This window comes from Lutjanus erythropterus, chromosome 2 (genome assembly GCF_056507025.1).
Source record: "Lutjanus erythropterus isolate fLutEry1 chromosome 2, fLutEry1.hap2, whole genome shotgun sequence".
Classification (NCBI taxonomy): domain Eukaryota; kingdom Metazoa; phylum Chordata; class Actinopteri; order Lutjaniformes; family Lutjanidae; genus Lutjanus; species Lutjanus erythropterus.
This window is the reverse complement of record NC_139318.1, coordinates 21,442,164-21,469,578: the sequence shown is the minus strand read 5'-3', so window position 1 is coordinate 21,469,578 and position 27,415 is coordinate 21,442,164. Positions and strand designations below refer to the sequence as shown.

Below are 27,415 nucleotides of genomic sequence, written 5' to 3'. Positions count from 1 at the left end.
AACTATATGCCTCGGAACCTGTTATTGACATAATGCATCCCCTAGCTCCTTACCTTAATTCTAACCATGACAACTGCCTGACTATTCTTCAATTGTTGTTTTATGTCTTTTGTTTCCATTGTTATTTGTTATTGTTCGGATCTTTGAAGTTGCCAGACTGGGTCTCTATATAAAATATGAACTATCGTTGTTTTTCGTTTGCATTAGTTAATGGAGAAGAAAAAAACTGGAAGGAAAAAAGAAAGAAGAAGGAACAAAATTGAAAAAGGTTATTGTAGCTGAAAGCTGTCCAGAAAAACTGTTCAACTAAAATTACATTAAGCACAGAATTAAATTATTAGAGGCTAACCTGTTTTCAATAATAATAATAATGATAATAATAATAATAATAATTTAAGCACAGTATATGAAGGAAGACCAAATCTTTCTTTCTTTTATATTTGTAATCCAACCCTAACCCTAAAACTAAGTTATAACCCTCTAAACTTGTGGTGTCCAACGTTTTGGTCCCCACGAAGTTAATAGGTTCCCACAAGTAGAGTGAGCCTCGTTCTCTGGACCACACAAACATAGTTAAACAAACACAATAATTGTTTTTCTTTTCTCCATCATCCGATGATTATCAGCACGTGGCCTCCACGTCACATGAATATCAGCACCTTGGACAGCAGCAGCCTCTGTCATACACTGCTGTCTGCTCACTGTGGACGGAGCTCAGCTCTGCTGTTCAGCTGCACGGAGGGAGGCGGGGTTTTTTTTACGGGAAACTATACTGATTAAGAAGTTTTTGCTTTTGAGCTGAAAGCCAACTTAAAATCAAGTGGCATCGTTGGGATCCTGCGCTCGTCGCTGCAGCCTGTCATGCGAAGTGGCATTTTATTGCCCCACTGATCCACGCAGGCCATGATTTCATTTGACGACGATGATGATGATGAAGTGCAGTAACAACCCGGAAGGGCCAGTTGCAGTCTGTGTTTGTGCAGGAATCCATATCTATCATCCTCTCTCTCCTCCTGAGCTGTGGCGCAGAGATGGTCAGGAAAAAGCAGTTGCAAGTGGTCGAGAAAATTGATTTTGTTTTTTTTTTATTGTTCGTCAGAATTTTCTTTCGTATCTGTCTCTAATATGCAACGTTACTGGATTGTAACTTTGTAACTGGGTCGTCGGAGAAGGTGTGGGACGAAACCCGCTCGATGTAACAGCCAAAAAAAAAAAAACACAAGCTACAACGAAGAAGGAGAAGAAGAGGAAGAAGAAGAAGAAAAGAAGAGGAGAAAACTGGTGAACTGATGGTGATGGATGCCACTGCGAGACAACAAAGGATGCACGCTTGTCACCTCGTGTAATTTGTTGTAGGAAAATGCTCAACTCAAATATAAATCGGCTTTAACTTTAGTTGTTAATAGGATTTATAGGCTATCAACCCCCCACAGACAGACACGCTGCCTCTCCGCCTGCAGAGGAAAAGACACCAACATTTCTGCTGATTTAAAGCACCAAGTGGACCCGCGGGGGTAGAAACAAACAACCAGGCTGAAAATGTAGGCATGAGAGGATGCTGTTGGACTCCTCTGACTCTGATGTTGGTGCCTCGCAGTTCGTGGCTCTCAGCCTCCATTGAATCCCGACAGAAAACGCCTCTATCCATGAAAAATAATCCTTCCCTATTGGCTGGATGGCGGTGCACATGCTATAACAACAGGATATGCAAAGAGCTATGGGCTGATCTAATAGCCTATCATGTTGTCCGCATGCTTTTTTGACCGAGATCTGTATTTTATTTAATAGGATGTGAACTGTCTGCTTGAATCAAGCGGTTCAGATGCCATAATAATTTTATTAGTAATAAAAAATAGAAATAATAATTAACAATGGAGCTGCCACCGTGGAGCTGAAGGCTGCTTTGTTGTGTCTGTGTAAAACAGCTGCCGAAGGATGTTTAAGTATCGGATCCGGATGTTTTTCAATGAACTCAAAGTGTTGTTACTGATGCGATCTGGATCCAGGAGCAGGCGGACTGACACAGGCACAGACCCGGACACTCAGACCAGGATGAGAGGGCTCGCCATCGGCGGCTGTGGTTGGCCGCCGCTGAGCTGCTCTCACCGGGACGATGAAGAGGAATATTACGGCTCTGACCCCCGGCCACGCAGCCTGGCGTTTGAGGGAAATAATGAAGCTGCTGGAGGAGCCAAAGCCCAGGAGGGAGGAGGAGGAGGAGCTGGAGGAGGCCTGGATGCTGCTTCCCTCCCGAGTCTCTCAGAGAGCGGGATGCGATCACCGCAGTGCCGGATCTGCTTCCAGGGCCCCGAGAAGGTAGGAAGTTAAATAATACAGGTATAATACTGTGGGTGTTTGCTCCTTTTAACAAAGAGGTTCAGCTGCTCTGTTGGACTCTGGTGCCCATGTGTCCAGGTTCCCGGAGCCTCAGCAGCTCAGGTGCTTTCTGCTTCATGTGGCCACAAACCACGTGGTGCTCAGCTGAAGAAAACAGGTCACCGGGTTCATTTTCCACTGCTGCTGAGGGCAACAATACATTGAAATGAACACATCATGAAAGCGTCATAATAAAATATGTAAAATGAATTTAAAAAATCCTTAAGGAAAACAAACCCAGAAAAGCACAAGACAGTAAACATCTATTAAGACATTTAAAATATTTTGTACATTATATTGAGCTTGTTTTTTTTAGGTAGCTCAACAGTGGGGTTCCAGATAGATTCATATTCTGAATAGAGGATTTAATTTTATAACCATCCAAAGATAAACTCACCATGAGCAATGCGATTGTGAAATGATGGTATCCTGTAGATTCCACAAGTCTGTATGGTATCATTTGTAATGTCATGGAAAAGTACTACAACACCCACAATCCTAAGGTGTTACAGCAGCATCCCTGATTGGCAGAGCTAGCTGTTACTGTGGAAATGTTTACTGGCCCGCGAACCGTTAGTTCTGCTAACAGGCTGGCTAGTTAGGTGACCAACATTAATCATACTAATTATGTTGTTATACTGAAGTGAATATAATTTATATGTACACACAGAACAGACTACAACATATTACAGCACTCTTATTAACAATATAAACCGTATAATAATGACAAAAGCTAAATTTGAAAAGAAGCGGTATCATTTGCAAGGGTTTATGGGATGAGTAGTCTTTAGCTTGGCCTTTTTTCCATTTTCCAATTTTTTCCCCCTGAATCTTGTAGTTTGGTTCAAGGCTTAAAACTCCTTTCTAAAACTATTTTCTGAAATGTCAACAGAGTGAATGAACGGGAAATTCACTTCTGGAACAGAAGCCGCTGAAAAAGTGGGTGGCCACTGTTGAGCTCATCTAATAAATTTAGTGTTCCACTTTGGTTACTCCGGGAATCTATGCTATGTGTCACTACATAGTCCACACATAGCCAAGAATGGCTCTGGGTCTGAGAAAACTAGACTTCTGCTCCAGGCTTTAGAAAATCTAGCCTATAATGAGAGACGCTAGCCAGTCACAGGTTGGTAAGATGGTTGATTGTTAAGTCTCATTACCACAACATCAATATTTGAAAACCTGGGATTGAGATTTAACTGTCATCAATCTTTCTCTAGAACTGCTTACTGCACCTTAAAAGGATTTATAATTGTACAAATCAGTCTTAAAACTCATGATGAAGTTATGAGTCCTTATACGTCAACACCAAACTGTTTCAAATATCTGTACGTGTTTGTCAGGTCTGCTCAGAGGCAAACTAAAACTCCAGAATGACTTATAGGGACTAAAAACGGCAATCAATCTATCACCAGTGATCTGGAAATAACAGTGGGCAGACGAAGGGCATCAGTTAAGAATAGGCTGGAGAGATGCAGGAGGAGCTTATGTGAACCATTAAATTCTTTGCAGTAATAGATTCAGCATCTGATGCACAAAATTAGGCTATTTTAAAAAAGCAATGAAGAAAAGTCTGGGCGAATGATTCCTCGACATAAAAGACATTTACACTCATTATTATTCAGAGGGATCTGAGTGAAGGAGGCAACACGAGTTCAATAACTTGCCGAGGGACTCTTCAGTAGGAACTGTTAATACAGGGATCAAACCTTTGATCGTTCCTTCAGGCTACAGGAAGGTCACACAAAATGCAGCTTAAGTGTGTTCTATGAAGGAGAACAGAGGAAGACAAGGCGCAGAAAGAAAAATATTATTATTAAAAATGTTTACATCAGCCTCACTGGACGGTCTGAGCGCATCAAATCCAGTGGACGAAATCAACCTTGAAGAGACAGACTTTGGTATCAGAAAGTTTTAGTTTACCCTCCAGATATCCAACTAATTAAAGACCTCGCACATCACCTACAGTCAGACAGAAAATAAAATGAGATGTGTGAGAGCGTTGTCAGTCCGAGGGCCTAAGGGAGTCTCACACTGAAAACAAAAACCTGCGCCAGATGTCCTGTGATTTCTTTTGAGGCTACAGGAAAGTGACACGAGAGAAGAAAACTTTATCCAGATGAAGGCGTTAAGCGGCAGATAATGAAGTGTATCAAAACAAGTATATTGTGTAATCTCCTTTTATTACATTTTGATTCATGGGTTGAACAGCTGCAGTTCAAGATACAAAGGGATGTGTATCCTTTGACAGCAGCAGTAAACATATCAACCACTGAAATGTTCCTTTCAAGTCGGCAAATAACTATGATGCTTGAAATATCTTTATAAAAATAAGTATAATGTACTCGTTTTATGCCCTAATTAGCTACAATAAAATAATCAACTGCCGAAAGTTTTTCTCTGGAATTCTGGCCTGCATTGCTTCCAGTTATTTCTGCAAGTGTGGCAAGTTGGGAGCTGATAATTGTTCCAAAAATCTTATCCCAAATGTTCATCTGGACTGAGATGTAGCGAAGCCAAGTGCAATCAGCTGAATTCAGTGTCCTTTTTTGTTAAACTTCTCACAGAGTTTAATTATAATTGTGAAAACCCTTTTCCAATGCTGTCATGAAAGAACTGCACAGAACAGAACTGAAGAGCGAAGTAGGAGGCACTTTACCCAAAACTGTGGATCAGCCTCACACAAACTGCAACTTAAACAAACTCAACAGATTTTGTGTCCTCAGTGTCTTCTGAATGAGAGGAAAAAAATCTTAAGGAATCATGTGAAGGGAAAGTTTTGAAAATTACTTGAATATGATCCTACCAAAAATGCCTTTTTAGTACAGGCATTTTCTGTGGGGAGAAAAAGGGGTGAAACTTTCTTAACCATGTCATGTTAACACTTCTTGAATCCTAAAAATATTTTAAATCAATGTCACAATATCAGTACACTTGTATATAAGGCAGCATAAATTGATACTAATTTATATGAATGTTGGCATTGATTAATTGAAAGCAAAATTATCTAAAAGTCTCTGAAAATATTGCTTTTATATTACTTTCAAAATATTTGTGGCTGCCAAATCAACTTAAATGTTGGCAGTGGTTTTGTTGCAAAGCTCCTTCATTCATTCATTATCTGTAACCACTAATGCTTTATGGGTTGTGGCGGGCTGGAGCCGAGAGGCGGGGTTCACCCTGGACAAGTCGCCGGTTTATCTCAGGGCTGACACACAGACAGACAACAACTCACATTCATATTCACACCTATGGACAATTTTGACTTCCCAATTAACCAATCTTTGGACTGTGGGAGGAAGCTGGAGAACCCAGAGAGAACCCACGCAGACACACATACAAACTCTACACAGAAAGGCCCTGGCTCAGTCACAAACTCCACAGCTCCTGAGTCGGCTGGGAGATTTGAACTCAGGACCTTCTTGCTGTGAGACAACAGTGCTAACCACTGCACCACCTTGCCACCTTCATTGCAAAAATGTTGGAAAAAAAAAATAACACACCCAGTTGTTCATTTTGACCCAGCAATGCATTCCAGGGTTTAGAATTTTCTTTTGCATGTCCACTGTACTGTGTCCAACTCTATGTCTCAAGTGAAACACTGTTCCTGGTTGATTGTGGACAGAACTGAGCCCTTTGTGTGAACATCAGACAAGAAAATGTGCAATTTTCAACATGGACAGAAACTGGAAGTTGTGGTATCACCAATTTGTGTATTTTTCAATACTTTCCCCTACTTGGATTTCTTAAGACTTTTGTTATGTTATAAGTGTCAAAGGAGTTTCTGCTGCAGTTTGGGGTCATGTCACATAATGCCTGTGCTAATACAGAATCCTGACTATGTTGTGCTACTGATGGAGACAATTACACACTTTTAGGTTGAATGATGCATATTTATCAATGACAGAGACACTGAAAGAGTGATCATTTCTTTGGTTCATATCTGTCCATATTAGTGCACCAGGTAGAGAGTTATATCAGACAGTTGGTTTTAGAGTTAGTTTTTTCACATAATTGATAATATTGAATACAGTCTATGAAACAGACTGACATCACACAAACTCAGAACAATTGTGGTAAAAAAGTGCAGCTCTGGTTTGTTCCAATTTACTCAAAAGAAGCATAAAAATAGCAGTCGATTGGCAATGAAGTGCAACCAGAGACAATGAGGCTCAGAGTGGAAAAACACTGAGTGAACCTGTGGATTGTAGAGAGATGAGTTATCTTCATCACACTTTAACTATAACAAAACCAGACCTAATTTAGACTGAATCATGAAACATCAATGTACAGATTTAGCAAACTCAGCATGAAGATGAAGATGCATATATTGCAGATGATAAAACCGCGGTGAAATATTTGTGACATACGCTTTCATCATTATTTACAGTTTTTCATCATTTTTTCGTACATAATTATCATTATTAATGTCCCTGTTGAAATCCTCTCTCTCTCTTTCTCTGACAAATATAACTAATTAACACTGGAGAAAGGATTGCACATTGACTTTCAATTTATCAAAAATAGACTAATACTATACTGTATTCAATAACCAAAATGTGTTGGGTAACAAGAAAAAATAATTCATCATTTAACACTCATATTTCGTCTTAATCTATCATTGGGCTCTTCTCATAAATGTACCAAATCTGACCCAAATTTACCTTTTAGAGTAATACTTTCTTCGTCAAAATTTTCTTTACTTTTCTGAAATGATATCGTTCTTTCTAATTGTAACATCTCAGTTGCAAATGTACAGTATAATTTCATGTTGCTTATATTCTGTTGGTGCTTGGTCTTTTTTAATGTCAGCTTCATGACAGTGAATTAAATAGCCTCAAACAATACGGTACCTTCAGCAGATAAACTATGACTGTAACACTGTCAGGGCTTGGGATTTCCAAGTTGGACTATTCATGAAAAAGATCTGTATCTTCAATTTGTTTTTACTGTCATCTTCACCGAATCAAATCGTCTAACTGGCAGATTCAAGAACAGTTTCAACATGCAGCTGCCCTCTGTGTCCTGCAGGGGGAATTGTTGAGCCCCTGTCGCTGTGACGGCTCTGTGCGCTGTACCCACCAGTCCTGCCTTATCCGCTGGATCAGTGAGAGAGGCTCCTGGAGCTGTGAGCTTTGCTACTTCAAGTACCAGGTCCTGGCCATCAGCACCAAGAACCCGCTGCAGGTAGGTCACAGCAGCCAACGACCCCCCACAAGATACTGGGGACCCCCCTCATGTTTGTCCCTTGGAATAATTTGACATAGTTTATTTTTTACACTTCTATGGTCTTAGTTGTGTAAAAGAACAAACGAAATAAATGTATTAGAAAAATATTAGACATATATTAAAACTATTTGCGCCATCTCAGCAACACTGCAATTGACATCAATTAGTTTCAAGTATCACTAACTAAACAAAATTTCAAAAGCAAAATCAAGGGCTAATTTGAAGTGTATTTCATAACATACAAACACATACATATCAAGAGAAAGCCCATGCATAAGCTAAATGAAATGAATATTGGATTTATCACCTCACTGGAGAGACACTGCAGGGTCAGTGATGAAGCCATGTTGGAGGTACTTGTCATTGTTTTGCCTTAATTTTGTTTTTTGTTTTTCATTTTCTTCATTTGTTGCCTGAACCAGGTGTTTTAAAAACCTCCTTATCTTTGTGACTAATGATCTTTGACTTTCTGCAGCTCTTTCCATTGGAAAAAAAAAATGTTTTGCTGGATTAGAATAAAATGTAATAATAAAACTATTGTCTAAACGTATTTTAGCACTTGGCTAGTGGTGCTCAAAAAAACTAAAATAAAAAATACATTTGAGAAACTCAGCAGCAATGTCTCTTCCCAGAAATCATGACCCAGTTAGACTATTGTGAGCAGTTTCATGTAGGTACTACTTTCTTTCTACGGGAAAGACGGTACTTCCTACAGTGACAAAAAGGTCTAGATGGACACTTACTGTAAACTTACTTAGTGGCATTACAAGTAATATATGTATTTTTGTTTTAAGGGTGAACTGTCCTTTTAAAAAACTAAAAACTATCTATTTTTCTATACTATGACAAATGAATGTGAAAACCTTTCATGGACCCCCTGGCACAGTACCATACTTTGACATTCAACTGGCCACAGCACTATTTTATAAATTATAATATTAGCTGTTGTTGATCATAAGGTGAATGTAATGACATACAGCAGAGGCCACGCAGTGTTTACATTAGCATCACCACAGAAATAGTTTGGACTCATTCTGTCCAGTCAACATGAACTCATTCCCAACAAAGAAGCTCATTACTTTCACATTGCTGTTGGCAGACAAAAAGCGAGTAGCTGGTCTCAGTCTCCACTGAGCTATTTATACTATTGTTTTATGGACAAATGGAGAAGAAGAAAGTAATGAGGACTTATAGGAAGATGCCAGGAACACATTTATGAGACGCTGCACATTTCAAAGAGCTGGCACATGATTTAACCAAAGAGTGTGGCACATGGACGGTAGATGAACAGACAGTATCACCAAATGATCTCAGCCTCTGAATGCTGGAACAGAGATGTTATCAGATGAAATGCTTGTTCCCTCAGCTGCAAGACAATACTTTTGTCTCTGAATGAACATTGTGAATAGAATATTTTTGGAGAATTGATTTGAAATGGCTTAATTCATTCTCTAATTTACTTTTTTTTAATACTTTTTTATTATCTGTGTAATGTCTTTATTTATAAGTGGACTGTTATATGCACACCATAGTTTCATTCATCTTAACAAGCGGCTGGGATTACGATAACTTTGTATCATGATATTTTGTGTCTTGGAACTATTTGATTAATGCAAAATAGAAAACAGAGCCTTCTCAAACCAGTGGCTGAATGCATGCCTTCAGATAGGACAAGTAGCAGAGAGGGGCACCAGCGTGGAAGCTAAAGAATAAACTGCTGTGGACCGTCAGCTATAGCTAAATATATTTACCTCACAGATGCTGCTTTGTCCTGATTGTGTGACTTCAGTGAATCTAAACTATAATATTTTAAAATACCAAAGTCACACAGTAACATAGACAAACTAACCAGTTGAGGCAGCAGTAGATCAGCAACTATGGAGTCAAAAGACTGTCTGACAGCAAAGTAACGTAGTGAAAATATTCTAAATATAGCGCACACTTAAATTGATATTGATTTTTTAGGTGGACTCCTTTTGAGGTGGTTAAATACCTTTTGTTGCAGACCCTCAGCAGTACGTTGCTTAGCTTTACAAGCTGGTGCCCATCTCTCTAACTGCTGTCCACTATCAGTCAGTACCTCATACACCACCTTAAATAATCTGAACTACCCCTTTAAGAGAGACGCGTTTATGCAATTTATCCAGCAATAGATAAGCAAGACAAGGAGAAGTGTGTTGACGTTTATTATTGACTATCCTCAGTTCAGTTTCAAAGCAGCATATTGCAAATCCCAGTGATTACACTCTGAAGCTACAGAAGACATTTGGGAAATATGTGTTGAGATGAAACATGGCTATTTGAATGTGTGGTGCTCTTTAGAGGGACATTTTTGCGCAACAACTCAATTTACAAAGACTTTCTCAAACCATGAACTGTTACAGCATCTCACATAATCAAGAAGCATTGTGCACCCACGAGGTCTGCAGCGTTTCAGTCCATTTCTGTGTCTCACTCTGTCTTTTCTAGTGGCAGGCCATCTCTCTGACTGTGATTGAGAGGGTGCAGATTGCGGCCATTATTCTGGGCTCTTTGTTCCTCATAGCCAGTATCTCCTGGCTGGTGTGGTCGTCTCTCAGTCCTTCAGCCAAATGGCAGCGACAGGACCTTCTCTTTCAGATATGTTATGGCATGTACGGCTTCATGGACATCGTTTGTGTAGGTAAGACCCACACAGAGGCTGTCGTGTTGTGGTAGTTCACAGGTGGAAGCGCTTTTTCTTACATGTTCATAATTTCCTCAAAATGCCCCAGAAGGAACAATGTAATTTGGTACATTTTATCAGGAAAACAGAGAGGGTCTTTAATGGTATACTTCAACTTCACTTAATTCCAGTGAATTGCTATCAAGAGAGCATTTTAGTCAGTACACAACAGGTCAGCTGAGCATGCAAAAGCAAGCATACAACTAAACATATATAAAGAACAATGTTTCTAATAATAAATGTGTATTTGTTTAAATAGAGCAGTTCTATTTTAACCTATAACTAGTACCAAATTACATTTTTTTTCTCCAGGAAATCATCACACCTCGGAAATCATTAGTAAATTAAAGAACCAACTGGGCTTTCAATTAACATGACTTTAACTCATCTTATTAACTAACCTAACTGTCTACAGAGATGTTATTGACTCTGTGCGGCTACTTATTCACAGCATGGCTTTGAGCTAACTTCAGCTCACATGCTCACAATGATGATGCTAAGATGCTGAAATTAAGGACATAGTGCACACTTTAATAAATGTGTTTTTTTTAAACTGTAAACTAAATTGCATTAGTGTACTGTGATGAAATGCATCAATGGTGGTGTTAATTTGGACATTTCTTAATAAGTTTATAAATATTTGCATTTTGTGAGTTGAAAATGGCTCAAAAAGCCACCCACTGCCTTACAAGGCCAATGCTGAGATAGAGCCAACCATTTGGGACTGCTCTTCATCATGAAATTTATATTTTAAAAAAGGATGTTGAGGTCCAGACTCATCATTCATAGGAGTTTAAGCTATTTTTGCTAACCTTCTGCTTAGTATTTTTATTACATTTTGCTGCTTTTGGTGGCTGTAGAAGCAGCACCAGACTATAACAGCGGGGCCACGATGACACCAGAGAGAGCAGCCCCTCTGCATGCTCTCTGAGCCACTGCCATTAACTTGGCTGGCTACAGCACAGAAACTTTTTCAAAACAAGCTACAAATGTGCTTCTAGTGACTGTCTCCAGCAGATTCTGTCTCCAGCGCTTCTCTGTGTTTCCAGTGTTTTTCTGCAGACACAGAGAGCCTGACAGCAGCTGTCGCCATGGTTAGTCAGCTCCAACTGCTGGCTGAGCAGTAATGCACTCTCTGGTTGCTGTTGCACACCTCAGCCCGTCGCCTCCTCAACATCTTGCCCTCTTTTTTGAGCAATTTTCAAAATTCTGCAGTGGGTGGAGTCAGGCTTAGCCCAGGTTTATTTCAGATGGGACATTTTGTCCTAATGATGGCGCTGCATGAAGAGTCAGCAGACCACCATAGTTACCCATCCTGAGGGAGAAGCCAATTTCATGATGTCCAACAGGAGGCACGTCACTCAAAACCAGATTTGAACCTCATGGTGGCACTAGAAGAAAAGTCACCACATTTCAGAACAATCCATTTTATAGTTGTAATGACACGTCACTGAAAACACAAAAAATGTCAATGTGGTGGTGCCATGAAAGAAAAGTCTAAAAAAACCAAAGTCTGTTGGATTCATCCTCTGGAACTCATGAATGTCTGGACAAAATTTAATGGCAATCCATCCAGTAGTTGTTGAGATGTTGCTGTCAAACTGGCCGACCAACCAACAGAAGGATCAACAGACCAACACTGCCATCAACAGAGCTGTGCCACTAGCATGGCCATAAGTACCTGGTTAACTTTGCTTGCTATCATTAATATGATTTCTTATTTCTGTGTTTACGGTAATTCAGTGTCTGGCTGCAAAGCATATTGGAGATAGTTCACACATAGAATACATGCAGTAATTTGTTGAATATGTGCATTATTCTAAGTGAAATAATACATTTGTGCTGCATGAGTATATTTGTTGTGCTCTGTCTCTACATCTTTTTTTTCCTTGTGAAGGAATTTTCATGAACACGTGTTTCTCACCAAACAGGCCAAAATACCCACATATTTTTTTAATCTTTTTATTTCTGAGAACTTACACTTCTGATTAAGTCTGTACCTTCTGTACCTGTTGGTACGTCCTGATTCTAATTAAACAAACAACTGTTTGTCTATATGTAACCCAGCTTTCTCCCCCACCCTTTGTGCTTTATGCCCAGGCCTTATAATCCACGAAGGGTCGTCTGTTTACCGGATCTTTAAACGCTGGCAGGCGGTGAACCAGAAGTGGAAAGTGCTGAATTACGAGAAAGCAAAGGACTTGGGTGACCCCATCAGTTCCAGCAGTAAAGGTCGTGTTGAGAGGAACTCTGCTCATACTGTTACAGCGGACAGTGGGCGCAGGGCAAGTCGACATGTCAGGACTATTCTCCACCACCACTGTGGCTATACTATTTTGCACATCCTCAGCCAGTTAAGACCCAACAACCTGCACCGTGCCAACCAGGAGGTGGTCATGAGGGTGACCACTGTATGAGGCTGGCTCATACAGACAAAATGCTCCCATGCTGAGGAGTATTTGATTGGGATTTAATTTAAAAAAAATCCCAATCTTCCACATTAACACTGCCGTTTACTTATAGTCTCATATTTTGCTCGCACATTTTCTCTGAGCTCAAAGTGGACAACGAGAAATATTTCTCAAATTTGAGCAAAGAGTCTTTAAAGATGAAGACTGTGAAAACATGACAAATTACAAAAGTCAACATTTTGAAAAACAAAAAGCTTTGATTCTTAAAGCTGTTGACCTTTTTTTTACCACCATGACCAATGTTACAAAATGTCATTGAACTGTTCTTTTGTTTTCTTATGTCTGAAGAAATAATAAAGTTAATGTTTGGATTTGACTCTATAATAGAGAGTTTGATGGTAAAAGTGATTGTGCTCCTGTGTGACAACGGCCCCAGCTCCACCTAAGACCCCCCCCCCAGTTTATTCAACGTACCCCTGAGGGTCCACCACAATCTGGTAGATTTTCACTTGAAGCAGCACTGATGGATTAGACATTAAAAATCCTAATAAAACTTTGAGATGTGACACAATTGCTTAAAATATACCCTTAAAGTACATTTCATGTTTTGTAATAAAGACTTTGTTGATCTCAAAGGAAAACTTTGTGTTTTATTGGACATCTGGTGAGTCTTCAGTGAATCTGTTTTGAAAACAAATGTGACACTTCTGATATATGCAACCAAGTTATTGTAGTTTTGAATTCTTCCTTAGTTTTTATTTTTAGTTTGCTTTTAGTTTTTGTTTTCAGTTCAGTGTAGTTTCAGTTAGTTAACAGAATGGGATTGCATGTTTCAGTTTAGTTTTCATTGTTTTAAAATACTTTGTTTTATTTTGGCTTACATTATTTCCAGTATTAGTTTTATTTGTTGTTATTTTTATTATTAATAAGAATAAGAAGAATAAGAATAATTTAAAATTAATGTGTATATTTAATATTAATATGGGCGTGTTTTTCAGGGACAATATTTAAGAAGTTTAAAACCTGTATTCAAAAATGCAACCAAATTTACAGAGACTGAAGATTAAGACATTTCCTGTAATTTTTAATATTTTATTTCAATTGTTTTTTTTAAAAGGTAGAATCAATAGGATTTGTCTGAGCAGAATACAGAATACACCAGAAAAGATAGCTGATTGTTGAGTCTCATTTCCAAGATGTTAAATGCAGACATTTTGGGTTGGTGAAGCAAAATAATGAGGAAATAAGGAAACACAGGCAACGTCTCTGCAGATTCAGGGACACCAAACTGCTGGGTCATCAGTGATGACTGAAAGGCATTATGTTTATATGAGTCCATACATGATTTTTTTTAGGAAAATGCTGCAAATTATATCTTTAAGTACACCATATAATTTCAGTTTTCTTTTCTCTTAAGTGCAGTTATTATTTTATTTCTGTTAAGTAAAATGTTTTTAAGACCTAGTTTTCTTTTTTAGTTTTAGTTATCTATAACAACCCTGATGTGTGCAAATTAGATTTTTCTTGTTGGGGCCACACAAATCTCACAAGTCAAATAAATACACCTGATGATGCACAAATATTTAACAAAAAGAAAAAAACACAATCTTTTGTCTCACCTGATCAAACAAAGATATTTGTTAAAATGTTCGCTCTATATTATTCAAACGTCTTCTATGCCTGTGGTTCCCGACCTTTTCTGTTTGTGAAATAAAGTCATATGTGCTGGTGACACCGCAACCACCATTTTATTCCACTGAGATATTATTATTAGGATACTGCAATAAACATAATTTCATATTATGAAATGCCAATATGAATATTGTGGTAATATTTTGTATGTCAGTTTAAATCTATACCCCCAGGATAACTTCACTTATCTCATTTTAATATGAGCATGTGATGATTAAAATGATACATGCGATCAGTGTTACTAAGGATAAATAATAAAGGTATTAGTCACAGCTGTACCTCACATAAAACATGTACATCTGAAAATTGTTTCAGCATTGTAATAAATGTATTATGTGAAGAAATGGTTTGTCAGATGACAGAGGCAAATGGAGAGATTTAATGTTTGTCAAAGAGAATAATAAAGTAAAACTTCAAATAAGAATAGTAATGTTATTCTACTGTTTTCATTTTTTATGTATGATAATGATTGTGTCTCTGCGGGGATTTATGTTTCTTTGAACAAGTTATTTATACAAACCAGTATCCAGTCAGATTCTTGGAGGCAAAATCAAATAACAAAATCAAATAACACAAATCCTGAGTTTAAACATCCAAAGAACTTTGTCACATCATTTCTTCCGTCTCCATTCACTGTCTGCTATCTAATAAAGACAGAATTTATAAAGAGCCTGACTGAAAATCCACTCACATCCTGTTGGTTTACAGTTTATTTACAAAACTGTGTCTCAGTAATGTTTGAACCTCACAACTAAGGTTAGTGAAAGATAAAGAGACACGGCTCAGTTTATAGCAGACAGTCTTCTGTGCATCTATAGATATAAACACGTCTCTCATGAAGACTGACACCAGGAGGGAGCTATAATGTGTCACGACATCCTCGACAGAGTCCTGTGAGACGAATATTAGAGTTGACTTGGAAGACACCCAGAGGGAACTGCAGCATCTTCATCTGACAGACAACACTGAGAGAATTATCTCTAGCTGTGTGGCTGTTTGGACACTAAAAATCATGAGGTGAAGTATATTTTATGATCCACTGGGAAAATGTCACACATTTTCAGGACAAGAGTGAATAGAATGGCTTCAGTAAGTATGAAAAAACCCTTGAGTTATTTTCTTTTATATTCCCCAGACTCTGTTTTCTTGGTGTTTAACTGTGGCTGGGATATATTTTCCATAGGAATCATTTTGTTTTATTCTGTTCACAGCCAAACAATAAAACACATATAACGTTGCTCTCTTGGGGTTTACAGACTCTCCTGTTACACATGTAATAATTAAACATAACTGCATCGGTTCAAATATGTGAACTTGCAACTAAACTATAGCATCAGTGATTGTTTATCAAAGTACTACACATAAATACACTTTTTTACTTGTCTATTTCCATTTTATTATATGTTGTACTTTGGCTCATTCAGAAGCAAATTCTGCACTTTTTTCACGAGGCCTACATTTATATGATGGCTGTAGTTTTACTTTGCTGATTCATATTTTAAACACAAAACATTTGGTGACACAATTCACATCTTATCAAATAAGCAACCAAATAGTAGGCCCTATTCATTATTACTTAAATTAAGATCTATTTTCCTAACTTTTCTAGTTAGTTTGGTTTTGTCTTTCCTTCCTATCATGCTTTTTTCCCCTCTTAATTCTACCTCTAAACTAGAGTTTAGCTCTATTGTGGAGAACATGTTACATGGTGATGCATGTTGACACAAACCAACCCACCTTTAAGGCATATAGGCATTCAGTTTTTAATAATCAAAAGATGGATTTTCAGCAGAGTTCCCCTTTAAACATAATGATATCATTCCAAAATTAAATACTAGGACCTTGTATAACTGCTCCCAAAGTTTTCCTCTAAGACAGAGAAGCCACGCTCCGACTGATGTTGGACCAGTATTTAGTATTCAGTATTTCTTCCTTTTACCAGCAATATCTTTTAACCAGCAAACACAGTGAAAAACTGAAATAAATAATCACAAACACAAGCATCTTATTAGTACACAAAAAAATGCACAAACATAAAATATTATAAGGGCAAAATAAAATACAAAAACATAACCGTGTGCGTCTCCTGCCCAGAAATTTAGAGTTGTCATAATTCTTACTGCACAGCTACTCTTCTGTGTCAAAATCTTCCTGCATGTGGCCTCTGAGGACAACTTCTAGCAGAATACACCTTCTCACTGTCTTATTGACTGTTAGGCCTGTGAGCAGAGCATGCTGCCTACTCAGTACAATACACGGGTTTGGCCAGTAGATGTCGCTACTGCTTCATAAACAAAGGTACACTATCAAAAAACTATTTACAATATTATCACAAGGCAAAAAAGAAAACAAGGACATTCTCCTGTGATATACACATTTTCTGAGTCAGCTACATCTTGTTTTAATTGTATTAAAACATCTACTACTCAAATTAAACAACCTGACCGTGTAAAATTACTTGTGAACTGATTTCAACTCAGTACATAATTGTGATAAGAAGCCACCAGTAGATATGGCTGTCTTTTGCCAATAAATAATAATACACGGACAGGAGCATTTGTTCCTGCATAGTAAAGAGTTTACTTTTACTTTTAATAGTTCAAGTAAATTTGCTGATACTTTAAGTCAAATTCATTCATTCATTCATTGTCCATAACCGCTTATGAACGGTCGCGAGGGGCTGGAAATATAATTTTAAATTAAATTAAAGTTAACTGATTTAAAATTAAAGGTAAAAAGTTAAATGTAGGACTATAACCGTGTTTGTGTATATTTGTATTGTGGAATTCAAACCAAACATGAGGTGTAGTGTGGTGATATAGATAGATAAAATAATGAAAACAAACAGTGAAGTATAAAGTACAGCCGTTTTCAACAACCTGGCAACCCCGAAGACGCTTGTTGATGACGTAAAAGCGTCGCGACTCACAGCCGTTGTTGAACTGGAAACAAACGTGACTGGTGTAGAATCGCCATTGAGAAGTGGAAAGCTGAGTTTATTTAATAATTAAGAGATAAAGTGGATATTTTCTGTGCGGACGTTTTTCTTTGAATCCAACATGAGTTCGTCGATGCCGCAGAAGCGTTACTACAGACAGAGAGCCCATTCAAATCCGATGGCTTACCACACGTTTGATTAGTGAGTGATGATGTCCATGTGTCCCAGTTTAATACCCGCAGTTACACTTTTTGTCACTGTCTGCTGATGTTAATGCCAGACTCAGGTGTGTCTTTATAAAAGTAGAAGGTGACAAGCAAGTCAATTAGCTGCTGACATAACTCTGGTGGCTTGTAGGAATGTGAGAAGTTTTGTTTTTAGTCTCCCTTCTGTCTCCTTTCTGCAGTAAAATTCAACATTTTCCCAGACACACTGAGACTGTTACTCTGTACACTGACAGCTGTTGTCATATTTCCTCACTATAAAGTAATTCATAGCATTTAAATCATCCTCTTCTCCCCTCAGCCCTGTGTGTCCAGAGGAAATGGACTGGTCCGAGCTGTATCCACACTTCTTCTCTGGTAGTCCCTCAGAGAAGACCCCCCAAGTAGAGTTTGCAGACATTGGATGTGGATATGGGGGGCTTTTAGGTAGGGTTATGTCCCTGATCTGATCACCTACAGTTCTCACAGGTCATAGCTTTGCTCTGTATTGACCTTGTGTCTCCTCCATTCATGTCTCTGTTCTTGTCTTTACCTTCCCCCAGTGGAGTTGTCTCCACTCTTCCCAGACAAGCTCATCCTGGGTCTGGAGATCCGAGTTAAAGTGTCGGATTATGTTCGGGATCGTATCCAGTCATTGCGAGCCTCAGAATCAGGAAAATATCAGAACATTGCCTGCCTTCGCAGCAATGCGATGAAGTACCTCCCCAACTTCTTCTCTAAAGGACAGGTAGGTGTGTGTGTGTGTGTGTGTGTGTGTGTGTTGTGTTTGCTGCTGTGTGATAACAGAACAGATTGGAGCATTTCTTGCTCCTTATCAGATGCTGGGATGCTTCATTCACTCACTAATGAGGAGTCTCTCCAAGAACTTTTTAGTCTTGAGTGGAACTGCAAGGAGTCATCGATTGTAGAGCTGCAGCAAGCAATTGGTCTTTCATCAACTATTAAATTAATTAGCTCCTATTTGAAAACTGACTTATCATTTTCAGTCATTGTTTTAATGGAAAATGTCCAAAGTGTCTGATTTTTGTTTCTTAAGTGTAAATATTTTCTGGTTTCTTTATGACAATAAATTTAATATCTTTTGGTTGTCAACAAAGTGAGTTTTAGAAAACACTAATCAGCATTTTTTTTAAATACTTTTCTGCACTTGTAAAAACAAAAACTAATCAATTAATTGAGGAAATAATCAGCAGATTAATTGATAATGAAAATAATTATTTGATGCAGCCCTAGTTGATTGAAAGACAGACAGATAATTAATAAATGAATGTTTCAGTTACTTTTCAAGCAAAGATATCAAATATTTGAAGGTTCCAGCTGTTTGATGGTAAGATTTGCTGCTTTTGTTTGACACTAATGGTAGTAAATAAAGAGTCTTTGGGTTTTGGGCTGTTGGTTGGATAAAAGAAGCAATTTTAAGATGCCCCTTTGGGTTCAGTGAATATATGATGAGTATTTCTTTTTCCAGTTTTTGCCATTTTATAGACTAAATGATTAATCATGAAAATGATCTGCAGATTGATTGATGATGAAAATAATTGTTACTTGCAGCCCAAGCCTTGAGAGGCTGCAGTTTTGTCCTCATCACAATAGCCTGTCACTGCTTTTTCCTTTATAGTGAGCCACTTAAGAAGCATTATTCTCAGCCCATCTGTGTATGAATATAGTTTCAATGGAGAAATTAAATAATAGCAACAGACAAATTAATTGGTTGGCCAATTAATCATGTCAGTTATCTGGCATTTTGCACTCACAAGGCTGATAAACAAAAATGTCTGCAGGCACATCTGCAGGTAGGCTTGTCAGTATGGCTGCTGTGAACAATGTTAGCACTCCCCCTTGTGAGTTTTGGGAGGATGGTGAAAAAGTTTTGGAGCCCTGTACTATAACACACATGTACCCTGCTGTAAATGTTTACCTAAATTACCTCATTCTGAGTAGAAAAGGAAAAAATGCACACGCCAAAAGAGCTCTCGTTCAACACGTTAATTGGTGTGACGTTTCGAGCTATAGGCTCTTCCTCAGACTGCCAGAGTCTGAGAGGTCTGAGGAAGAGCCACTTCAGATGTTCTTGTGATCCAACTCATGGGGCTCAGGTCTGTGCGTGCATTTTCCACTTTGTTTTTCATGAATTTCCTCTTTCACCATCATCTTGTCTAAAACGTTTTTTCCCATCCTAAATGACAGCAAGCCTAAAACTGTTACTGTATCACTATAAATATATAATATATAGAGTAACGCAGGGGAATGATGTTACTTTGGACTTAATGAATCCTGCTCTCCCTTAAAAAACAGTCACATTCTTAAGTCTACAGCATAACCCAATGTATTTTTATATTTCATTAATAAAAAATAAATTTAAAGCAACATATTACTGACTGTGACAACCATGTATATTAGATTATAGTGGTGAAACAATCCATTGGTTTGGATCGATGTATCACTTTAATGATCAACAATCCAACATCATTAATGCATGTGAAAACATTGGTCTCTATCATCACCTTTAAAGATGCAACATTCAGCCTCACTAGATGTCAGCAGACAACTATTTGCTTGGTGAAGATAAAGTGGAGTAATGATGATCAGAGATGAGAATGAAGTCACACTCCCTCTGTGTGTGTTACTATTAGAGCTTCTATGTTTATTTTATCAGGATACTGCACAGAATGGCAGCTGCCTGGTCACAATTTTTCTCTCGTTACAGCTAAAAAGTACACTAAAGTATGTCTCTGAAAACATTTTAGGGGAGTAATAGGCCAGTGACAGGCTCAGATTGTTATTTTAAGCACCTTACAACACTCTGAAAAAGATCACTACAATGAGAGACCTTTTTTAAAGATTAAGATAAGATCTTGTCAAAATTCACCATGTCAGATGTGAGAATATTCTGGCTAGAGATGTTATTGATTAACCATCAATCAATTAATTGCTGTTAAAATTTTAAGTAATTAGAAGTGTGTTAATTGCTAATAATTAATAGTATAGGAATGGCAGTAATTGTGCCTCATTGTTTTGTCTGGCTGACTGATTAGTTGAATAATGACACTTAATCTTCAACTTAAATGAGAAAAAAATGAAGTAAAAACGAAAATGAGGGAAAACACTAGGGAAAAAAATTGTGTTTTGTATCTTAATAATTATTCATGATTCATTGATTCATTGATTATTAGCATTAGCATTTTCACTATTAGCATTTTCAATTAACAGAATCTGAAAGCCTACTTGTGGTTATTCTCACTGTTTCCAAACTCTCTAGCACTTCTCTCCTGTATGTGGCAAAATGTGAGTACAGTGAACAAGTTATTATTGCGAAATAAACCCTGACAAGATGATGACGTGTAGGGGGTTTATATGGCAATAATGACCCAATCACTGTACATTATCCCGCTTATTACACAGTAGTGATAAAAACAATTCAATATTTTGACACAAAATATTAATTTAAAAATAACTTTATTGTTCTTCCAGAATGATCAGAATTGCATCCATAACAATGGTCTGTTCTTAACAAATAATGTTGTAGAATGCTATAATTGACCAATCAGAATCGAGTATTCAACAAAGGTGCTTAATAAGCACTTAAGGTGGTCAGATTTTGACAGTGCACATAAGGATTACCTATAGCTTATTTTAACTTTTGCTGGCGGCAGCACTCTCACTCAGTACTGGACAAATTAAAAAAATTGTTGTCTCCATTAGTCACTTAGACACAAATGTGGGAAAATAGGGTCCAGGTTGAAAAATACCAAAGTTACCGTTTAATATATGTATAAATAACACGTATACGATGTTAATTTAAACTAAACTGGAACTTGTGTACACAAGGTCTGCAGTTCTCTGCAGTTCTGTAATAGCTCATCCGACTGGCCGTTAAATTGAAGCTGACAGTCTGTCCTGGCACTGCCAAGGTAATAAGGCCAAACGTTTCTGACTTAAATGAATTATAATTACTTTCCTCATGTTTAACATATGGAGTGAATTAATTTATTCAGATTGCTCAATAAATCCAGGATTTCACAACAATGGGGTCATTGACCGACACGCAAGGCATCGCATCAGCTGAGTATAGAGCGGTGCATGACGGCATTTATCCGTTCCAATTAGCTGCAGTAATCTATGACTTGTTGAAACTCGCATTAGTTTACACAGTGGGCTTAGTGTACCAGGGTTAATTTGGGTACCCTGGATTAGAAACTTCACCTCAAATGCCCCAAGCGAGTATAAACTGAGAAACGAACACAGGAGGGCAATTGCTGTAACACTGACACATTTATGGATGCAGATTATATTGGTGTTGCATGTAAAAACACATATATTGATTTAATTTATTTTGAATTTATATTTCTGGTCATTTCAAATAATATGACTGTTATTTGTGCAGCCTGCCTTGAAGCCTCTTGCCAAGCTGAGATTGGAAATGTTTGAGAGAAAAAAAAAGAAGTTTGGCTTGGTTTTGTATTAAGCTGCTATATTTTGCAGACCAGCGGCACTCTAGTCAACTCGTTCATAAACTGCATCTCCATCTTTTTATTCATTCAGCAGAGATTTAACTTTTCTCCAGCTGCAGCTTCCTTTGGTAGTAGTTGTCCTCCTTGCTCATGATTAGAAGACAGATTTTCCAAGTGTCAGAAATAAACGACCACCCAGACTCGTTCTCAAAATCTAGTCCCAATCCTTCTCACATGCATGATGTGTTTCAAGTGTTGAAACAGGAAATTCAAAAGACCTGAAATACTTTTTTTCCCTCTTCTTCTTGGTATGTTTTGTAACCGAAAAGTAATTCAATGTGTTAAGGTTTTTCCATCTTCCATCAGCACAGAAGTGGCCCCCGAGGCGGCAGCAGTCCCCAGTGATTATCCCCACGTCTTTCTGTCTATACCTGACATTATTTATTTTATCTAATAAAAGGTTACTGGAATGGTTTTTAATTTATCAGCCAGACTAATATCAATGGAGCCTTCACGCGTACACTTGTCAAAGACAGAGACATGGAAAGAAAAAAAAATCAAGGAGGGAAATTCCAGTTTTGCAATCCACGGTGCTTAAAAACCAACCACAAAATATAATGGGGGCCACATTTAAAGTGATGACATTCATACATTTTAGGGCCAGAGTATCAAAGTAGGTAGAAATGGAAGGTTTGTGTGGGAATGACAGCAAGTAATGACTAAAGTTTTGTACACCTCTACGTTTATTTTACAGTTTCTGACCCTTTTGTTTGTGTCTTTCAGCTCAGTAAGATGTTCTTCCTCTTCCCTGACCCTCACTTTAAGAAGACAAAACACAAATGGAGGATCATTAGTCCCACACTGTTGGCAGAGTACGCCTACACACTGAGAGTCGGGGTATGTACATAAGCTAGGCTGATTTATTGATAATAATAATAATTGTCGTTTCTTTCTGCAGTACTTTTCAGTGTTTGTTTAGTATCACTCCATTAAAAGATGAGACACGACTCTATAATTTTCTTATTGTCAACCAATCCCATGAAAAGTTTCATGGTACCCTCTGAAAACACAACAATAATGACAACAATAGACACTATAGCACAGTTACAGAAGTGTTGATTAATGTGTGTTAAATGAAAAATGAAAAAACTGCCATTAACAATTAATTGGTACATCTCTTGGTACTTTCCAACATTCTTCCACAATGGTGGCACTCAGCCACAAGCACACCTAATTCTGCTGAAGACAGAAGGGATTTAAAATGGATCACAAATATATAGTTTCATTTTTATCAGGTAAATCATTTCCAAGAACAGCTGGGAACTGTAGTTTTTAGAAAATTGCACTTAAACAGTAGTCAGTGGTGCATTTGATTATACACTAATACACATTTGGTGCACATGTGAGTATTTACAGCAGCAGGATGGTAAAAAACACTTAAACTTGCTCATTTTACATGATATATCAACCAGTGCAATGGTGTTGCTTGTGTATGGTGTTAATAAAAGTTCCCAAGTGACAATAAATCCCAAAGATTTATGGGATTTATTTATTTATTGTCACAAAATGGCAGGAATCGAATCTAATATCCATAAGTATGTTTTTATTGGTGAATAATCACCTGAAAATCAGTATCATTGTGTTGTTACATCAGAATGAGCTGTTTATATCTACAGAGGGTGCGGGTCCTCTCCCATTGAAACCGCCATGTTACACCATCATGTTTCTACAGTAGCCCAGGAAGAACAAACCAGACACTGACTCTAGACATGTGCAGCCTTTGTATGAGTTTTACAGCCACCGTAGGATCTCCTACACACATAAGATGCTGTATTTTTAATTATATTATCAGGTTTTTACATATCTGCTATTGAAATGTTGCCACCACCCCAACACAGTTAAGAAGGATTGAATGCATTGACTTAATAGCAAAAAAAAAACAATTCTTAAAACTAACTAATGGTTGCATAACGATTTATCTCTCCCCTCATTTTATCAATTGATTGCAGTGTGCAGAAATCCATGAATTCAGTGAAATATAATTGAGCAACCGGTGTGGCCTGCAGCTGGTTGACTTCTGCACACACCCTGCTCCTGCCTGTCAGAGCTGTCAGAGCAGCAGTGGGACACTTGAATGAGGCGTGAGCGCTGATGGAGGTTTTTGGGAACAATGGAAGGCTTGTGTCTAAATTTGGCTTTATCGTTTTTTCCTCTGGTGTGTGCACTGATGCATTCATGTGTGTGTGGGTGTGGGTGTGTGTATGTGTGTGTGTGTAAGCTCTACAAGGGCCTTCAGCACTGGCACACGACCATAACTATGCTGGTGGGCAGGGAAGCTGTCAAGAAATTGTTCATTTATAGAAGCAGTTTCACAGTGTGTTGGTTATTAGAAAGTAGCTTTTGAGTCAGACTCCACCTGAAAGAGTAAACAGGTGTGTTTAACTTATCTGCTGACATGCGCTGGTGTGGAAATCTGTGCCATTGCTGAGTTTTCTAAGAAATCCTTGTTCTAGAAATGTTATCTGTCCAGCCTCCAGAGTAAACTACAGTGACACAGGTGATTCACCTCTATGTTGTCTGTAGGTTATTTTTATCTTTTTAGGAAGGAGCATTGCTCTCTACAGGTGATGAAACCTTTTAACTCTAAAGCTGAAATGTCCATTTTAAAAAAAGAATAAAATCGGTTTGTACTTTTCTTTTCTTTTCTTTTCATTACAGGTTTATTTTGTGATCAATAAATGGGTGTTTGTTTAACCACCAATGAAGCTTTGCTAACTTATTTTTCCCAGAACTGTGTTAATAACCTTGCTGTGTTTGTCTGGTCATGGCAGGGTTTGGTGTATACCATGACAGATGTGGAGGAAGTGCACGTCTGGATGGTGAAGCACTTCACTGAACATCCACTGTTTACACGTGTGTCTGATGAAGAACTGGTACGTTTACATGCAGATTTTCTCCCGTGTTTGCAGGTCATGCAACAGCATTTTGTAATTTGTAATTCAAAAGTTTTTGATAAACGCTTCTTCATTTTCTTAGTTTAATGAGAAAATGAGTTTCAGGCAAACGGCAGATGATTAGCCTTGCTTACGCTGCATTAACGAAATGTCAGAAAAATGGGAAGAACTGAAGAACCTCCCATTGTTCCAACATGGTAACATTTTCACGTTATTCCGAGACAGTTATTCTCATTGTTAACCTTGAAGCCACATCAGATAAAGAGCCTTAATTAACTACTTTGGTTGTGTTGCCTATTTGTGGTGGATTGTTAACAAGTTAAAGCTCCTTTTTTAACTTTTTTTTTGTTGTTTCTTGACAAAACCACAGACCAAGGGACAACAGAAAAGGTCACCATTGGTAAAATGAAATGCCTTATATCATGTAAAATAAAAAAAACTATTTTCTCCAATAGTTTTCACATGTTTGGTAGCACAACACACAGCTAGCTCCTTTTTAAAGGAAAAGTTCAACATTTTGGGAAATATAATATTTGCTTTAGTTGCTAAGAGTTATATAAGAAGACTGATAATCACTCTCATCCATATACCAAATATGAAGCTGCATCCAGCTAACTTAGCATGCTTTATACTTTGCATAAAGATAAGGGGAAACCGTTGAGCTGAGTCACCCAAATGTAGCAAACCGCACCTACTGTCACCTCTAAACTAATTTGATCTCATTTGTTTAATCCGTTGAGTAACTGAAGTGTAAAACCCCTGACTCAATGTTTTATGAGGAGTTATGTACTGGACTATTTGCCAGCTGCTAGTGGTCGCTTCATATTTACAGTCTGAGGCCTCATTCAAACAGAAGCAGGCATTGCTGCGAAAACACCAGTCCTCCCATTCCCTTTGATTGGGAGTAGTCTGTTTAGGCTGAGGCGGCAGAGGGCGCAGGGTATGCCGAAGGAAAAAAACACAGCAGTGTGTGACAGAAATGTTACAACAAAGTAAACTTTTGGAAAAACAAAACCTGATGTCACAAAGCAGTGGCCAATCAAGATCAGACATTCTGAAATGTCACTGAAACGAGGCGCTATCCAGGCGGAGCTCATGAACCAAATGCTGATGCTCTCTCCCAGTTGTGTCTTCGCTTAATTTATTTAGTGTACCCAGCTTCTGCATCTGGGTCTGGTTGCAATTTGTGTTGGAAAATAGCAAAACCAAAAAGCTTCCATTTGTTTAATAAGGAGAGAGAGAGAGAGAGAGAGAGAGAGAGAGAGAGAGAGAGAGAGAGAGAGAGAGAGAGAGAGAGAGAGAGAGAGAGAGAGAGAGAGAGAGAGAGAGAGAGAGAGAGAGAGAGAGAGAGAGAGAGAGAGAGAGAGAGAGAGAGAGAGAGAGAGAGAGAGAGAGAGAGAGCGCACTGCTGTGGTTGTGCAAGGTAGAGACTGAATGAGGAGAGAGACCTCTGGTAGTGAGAAACCTCATAAATAAGAAAAATAAAATATTGTTTCATAAGTGTTATGTTCTGAGCACCAGGTACCAGCCATAAGACAAAATAAGTTCAGTTTGCATGTTTTATAGTTGACATACTTTGAATACAGTAAGAAACACAATGGTAATGATGAGTGAAGTTGATGAATAGTTTGAATAAACTGAGTCAGTTTAGTTTAGTTTATCTGCATCCTGTTCTCCCAGTCTACTACAAAGCACCGTCTTTCCTCAATTCAACCTCTGCACTCCACCATAAATAATACTTTATTCTAAGTAGCATAAACAAACCACACCTTGCATTTCGTTGTACAATCCTGTGTCATAAAGTGAGACATAAATGAACCTTGTACACTGTGTCCTTTAATGTAAATGTGTTCAATCTTATTTTGACAGGTTGGTGATATTATTGTGAGTCGACTGGGTACCTGCACAGAGGAAGGAAAGAAAGTCCAGAGAAATGGAGGCAAGAATTTCCTTGCTGTTTTCCAGAGGATTGAGGATCCAAACTTATGATTGAACAGTTTGGACGTGCAGTGAAGTGAAAGTTGTCCTCTGCAGTCATCTGAACATGGAGGATGAGGCTGCTGCTCTGTGGAGATGAAAGCTGTGGCTCGTTCCCCCGGCAGGTGAACAGTATTTGTGGTATTAATGGACGAACATTTACATCATTACCTGATGGAGGATTTATGAGTTCTTTTCATATAATTTATATTTTTTCATTCCACAGCTCACAAAAGACAGTACAAGGGAATTAAATCACAAATCGATCTCTACTCAGACTAGGCTTGTGAGGTGTTTTGCATTTCTTTTTTAGAAATAAATTTTTAATCATGTTCTTCAGTTTCTTTTGCCAAATTCCAAAGTGCTGCTTTTATTTCCTGTAAAGCTGTAAATACTTTTAGTAAAACAAAAACTCTGTGTTGGGTTTTGTTCATTGTTAATTACATGTTGGGTTTTGCA

At 38.0% G+C, this 27,415-nt stretch overlaps 2 protein-coding genes and 1 long non-coding RNA gene across 3 annotated transcripts; all 3 read left to right on the top strand.

Moving 5' to 3' along the window:
* Window positions 1-948: 948 nt before the first annotated feature.
* LOC146331519 (E3 ubiquitin-protein ligase MARCHF9-like) lies at window positions 949-13,481 on the top strand. The gene is made up of 4 exons (XM_084744694.1): window positions 949-2,316; window positions 7,408-7,563; window positions 10,075-10,267; window positions 12,410-13,481. Exons 1-4 carry the CDS (start codon window positions 1,936-1,938, stop codon window positions 12,724-12,726), a joined length of 1,047 nt encoding a protein of 348 aa, XP_084600820.1. The 5' UTR covers window positions 949-1,935; the 3' UTR covers window positions 12,727-13,481.
* Window positions 13,482-17,328: 3,847 nt separating this feature from the next.
* mettl1 (methyltransferase 1, tRNA methylguanosine) lies at window positions 17,329-26,994 on the top strand. The gene is made up of 6 exons (XM_084744681.1): window positions 17,329-17,551; window positions 17,876-18,000; window positions 18,117-18,301; window positions 22,809-22,922; window positions 24,857-24,958; window positions 26,849-26,994. The coding sequence occupies exons 1-6, from the start codon at window positions 17,472-17,474 to the stop codon at window positions 26,966-26,968; spliced, it is 726 nt and encodes a 241-aa protein (XP_084600807.1). The 5' UTR covers window positions 17,329-17,471; the 3' UTR covers window positions 26,969-26,994.
* Window positions 26,995-27,023: 29 nt separating this feature from the next.
* Window positions 27,024-27,373, top strand: LOC146331517 (uncharacterized). Its single transcript, XR_014772474.1, has 2 exons — window positions 27,024-27,081; window positions 27,183-27,373. It is a non-coding gene; the product is annotated as an uncharacterized LOC146331517 (long non-coding RNA).
* The last annotated feature ends 42 nt before the right edge of the window (window positions 27,374-27,415 follow it).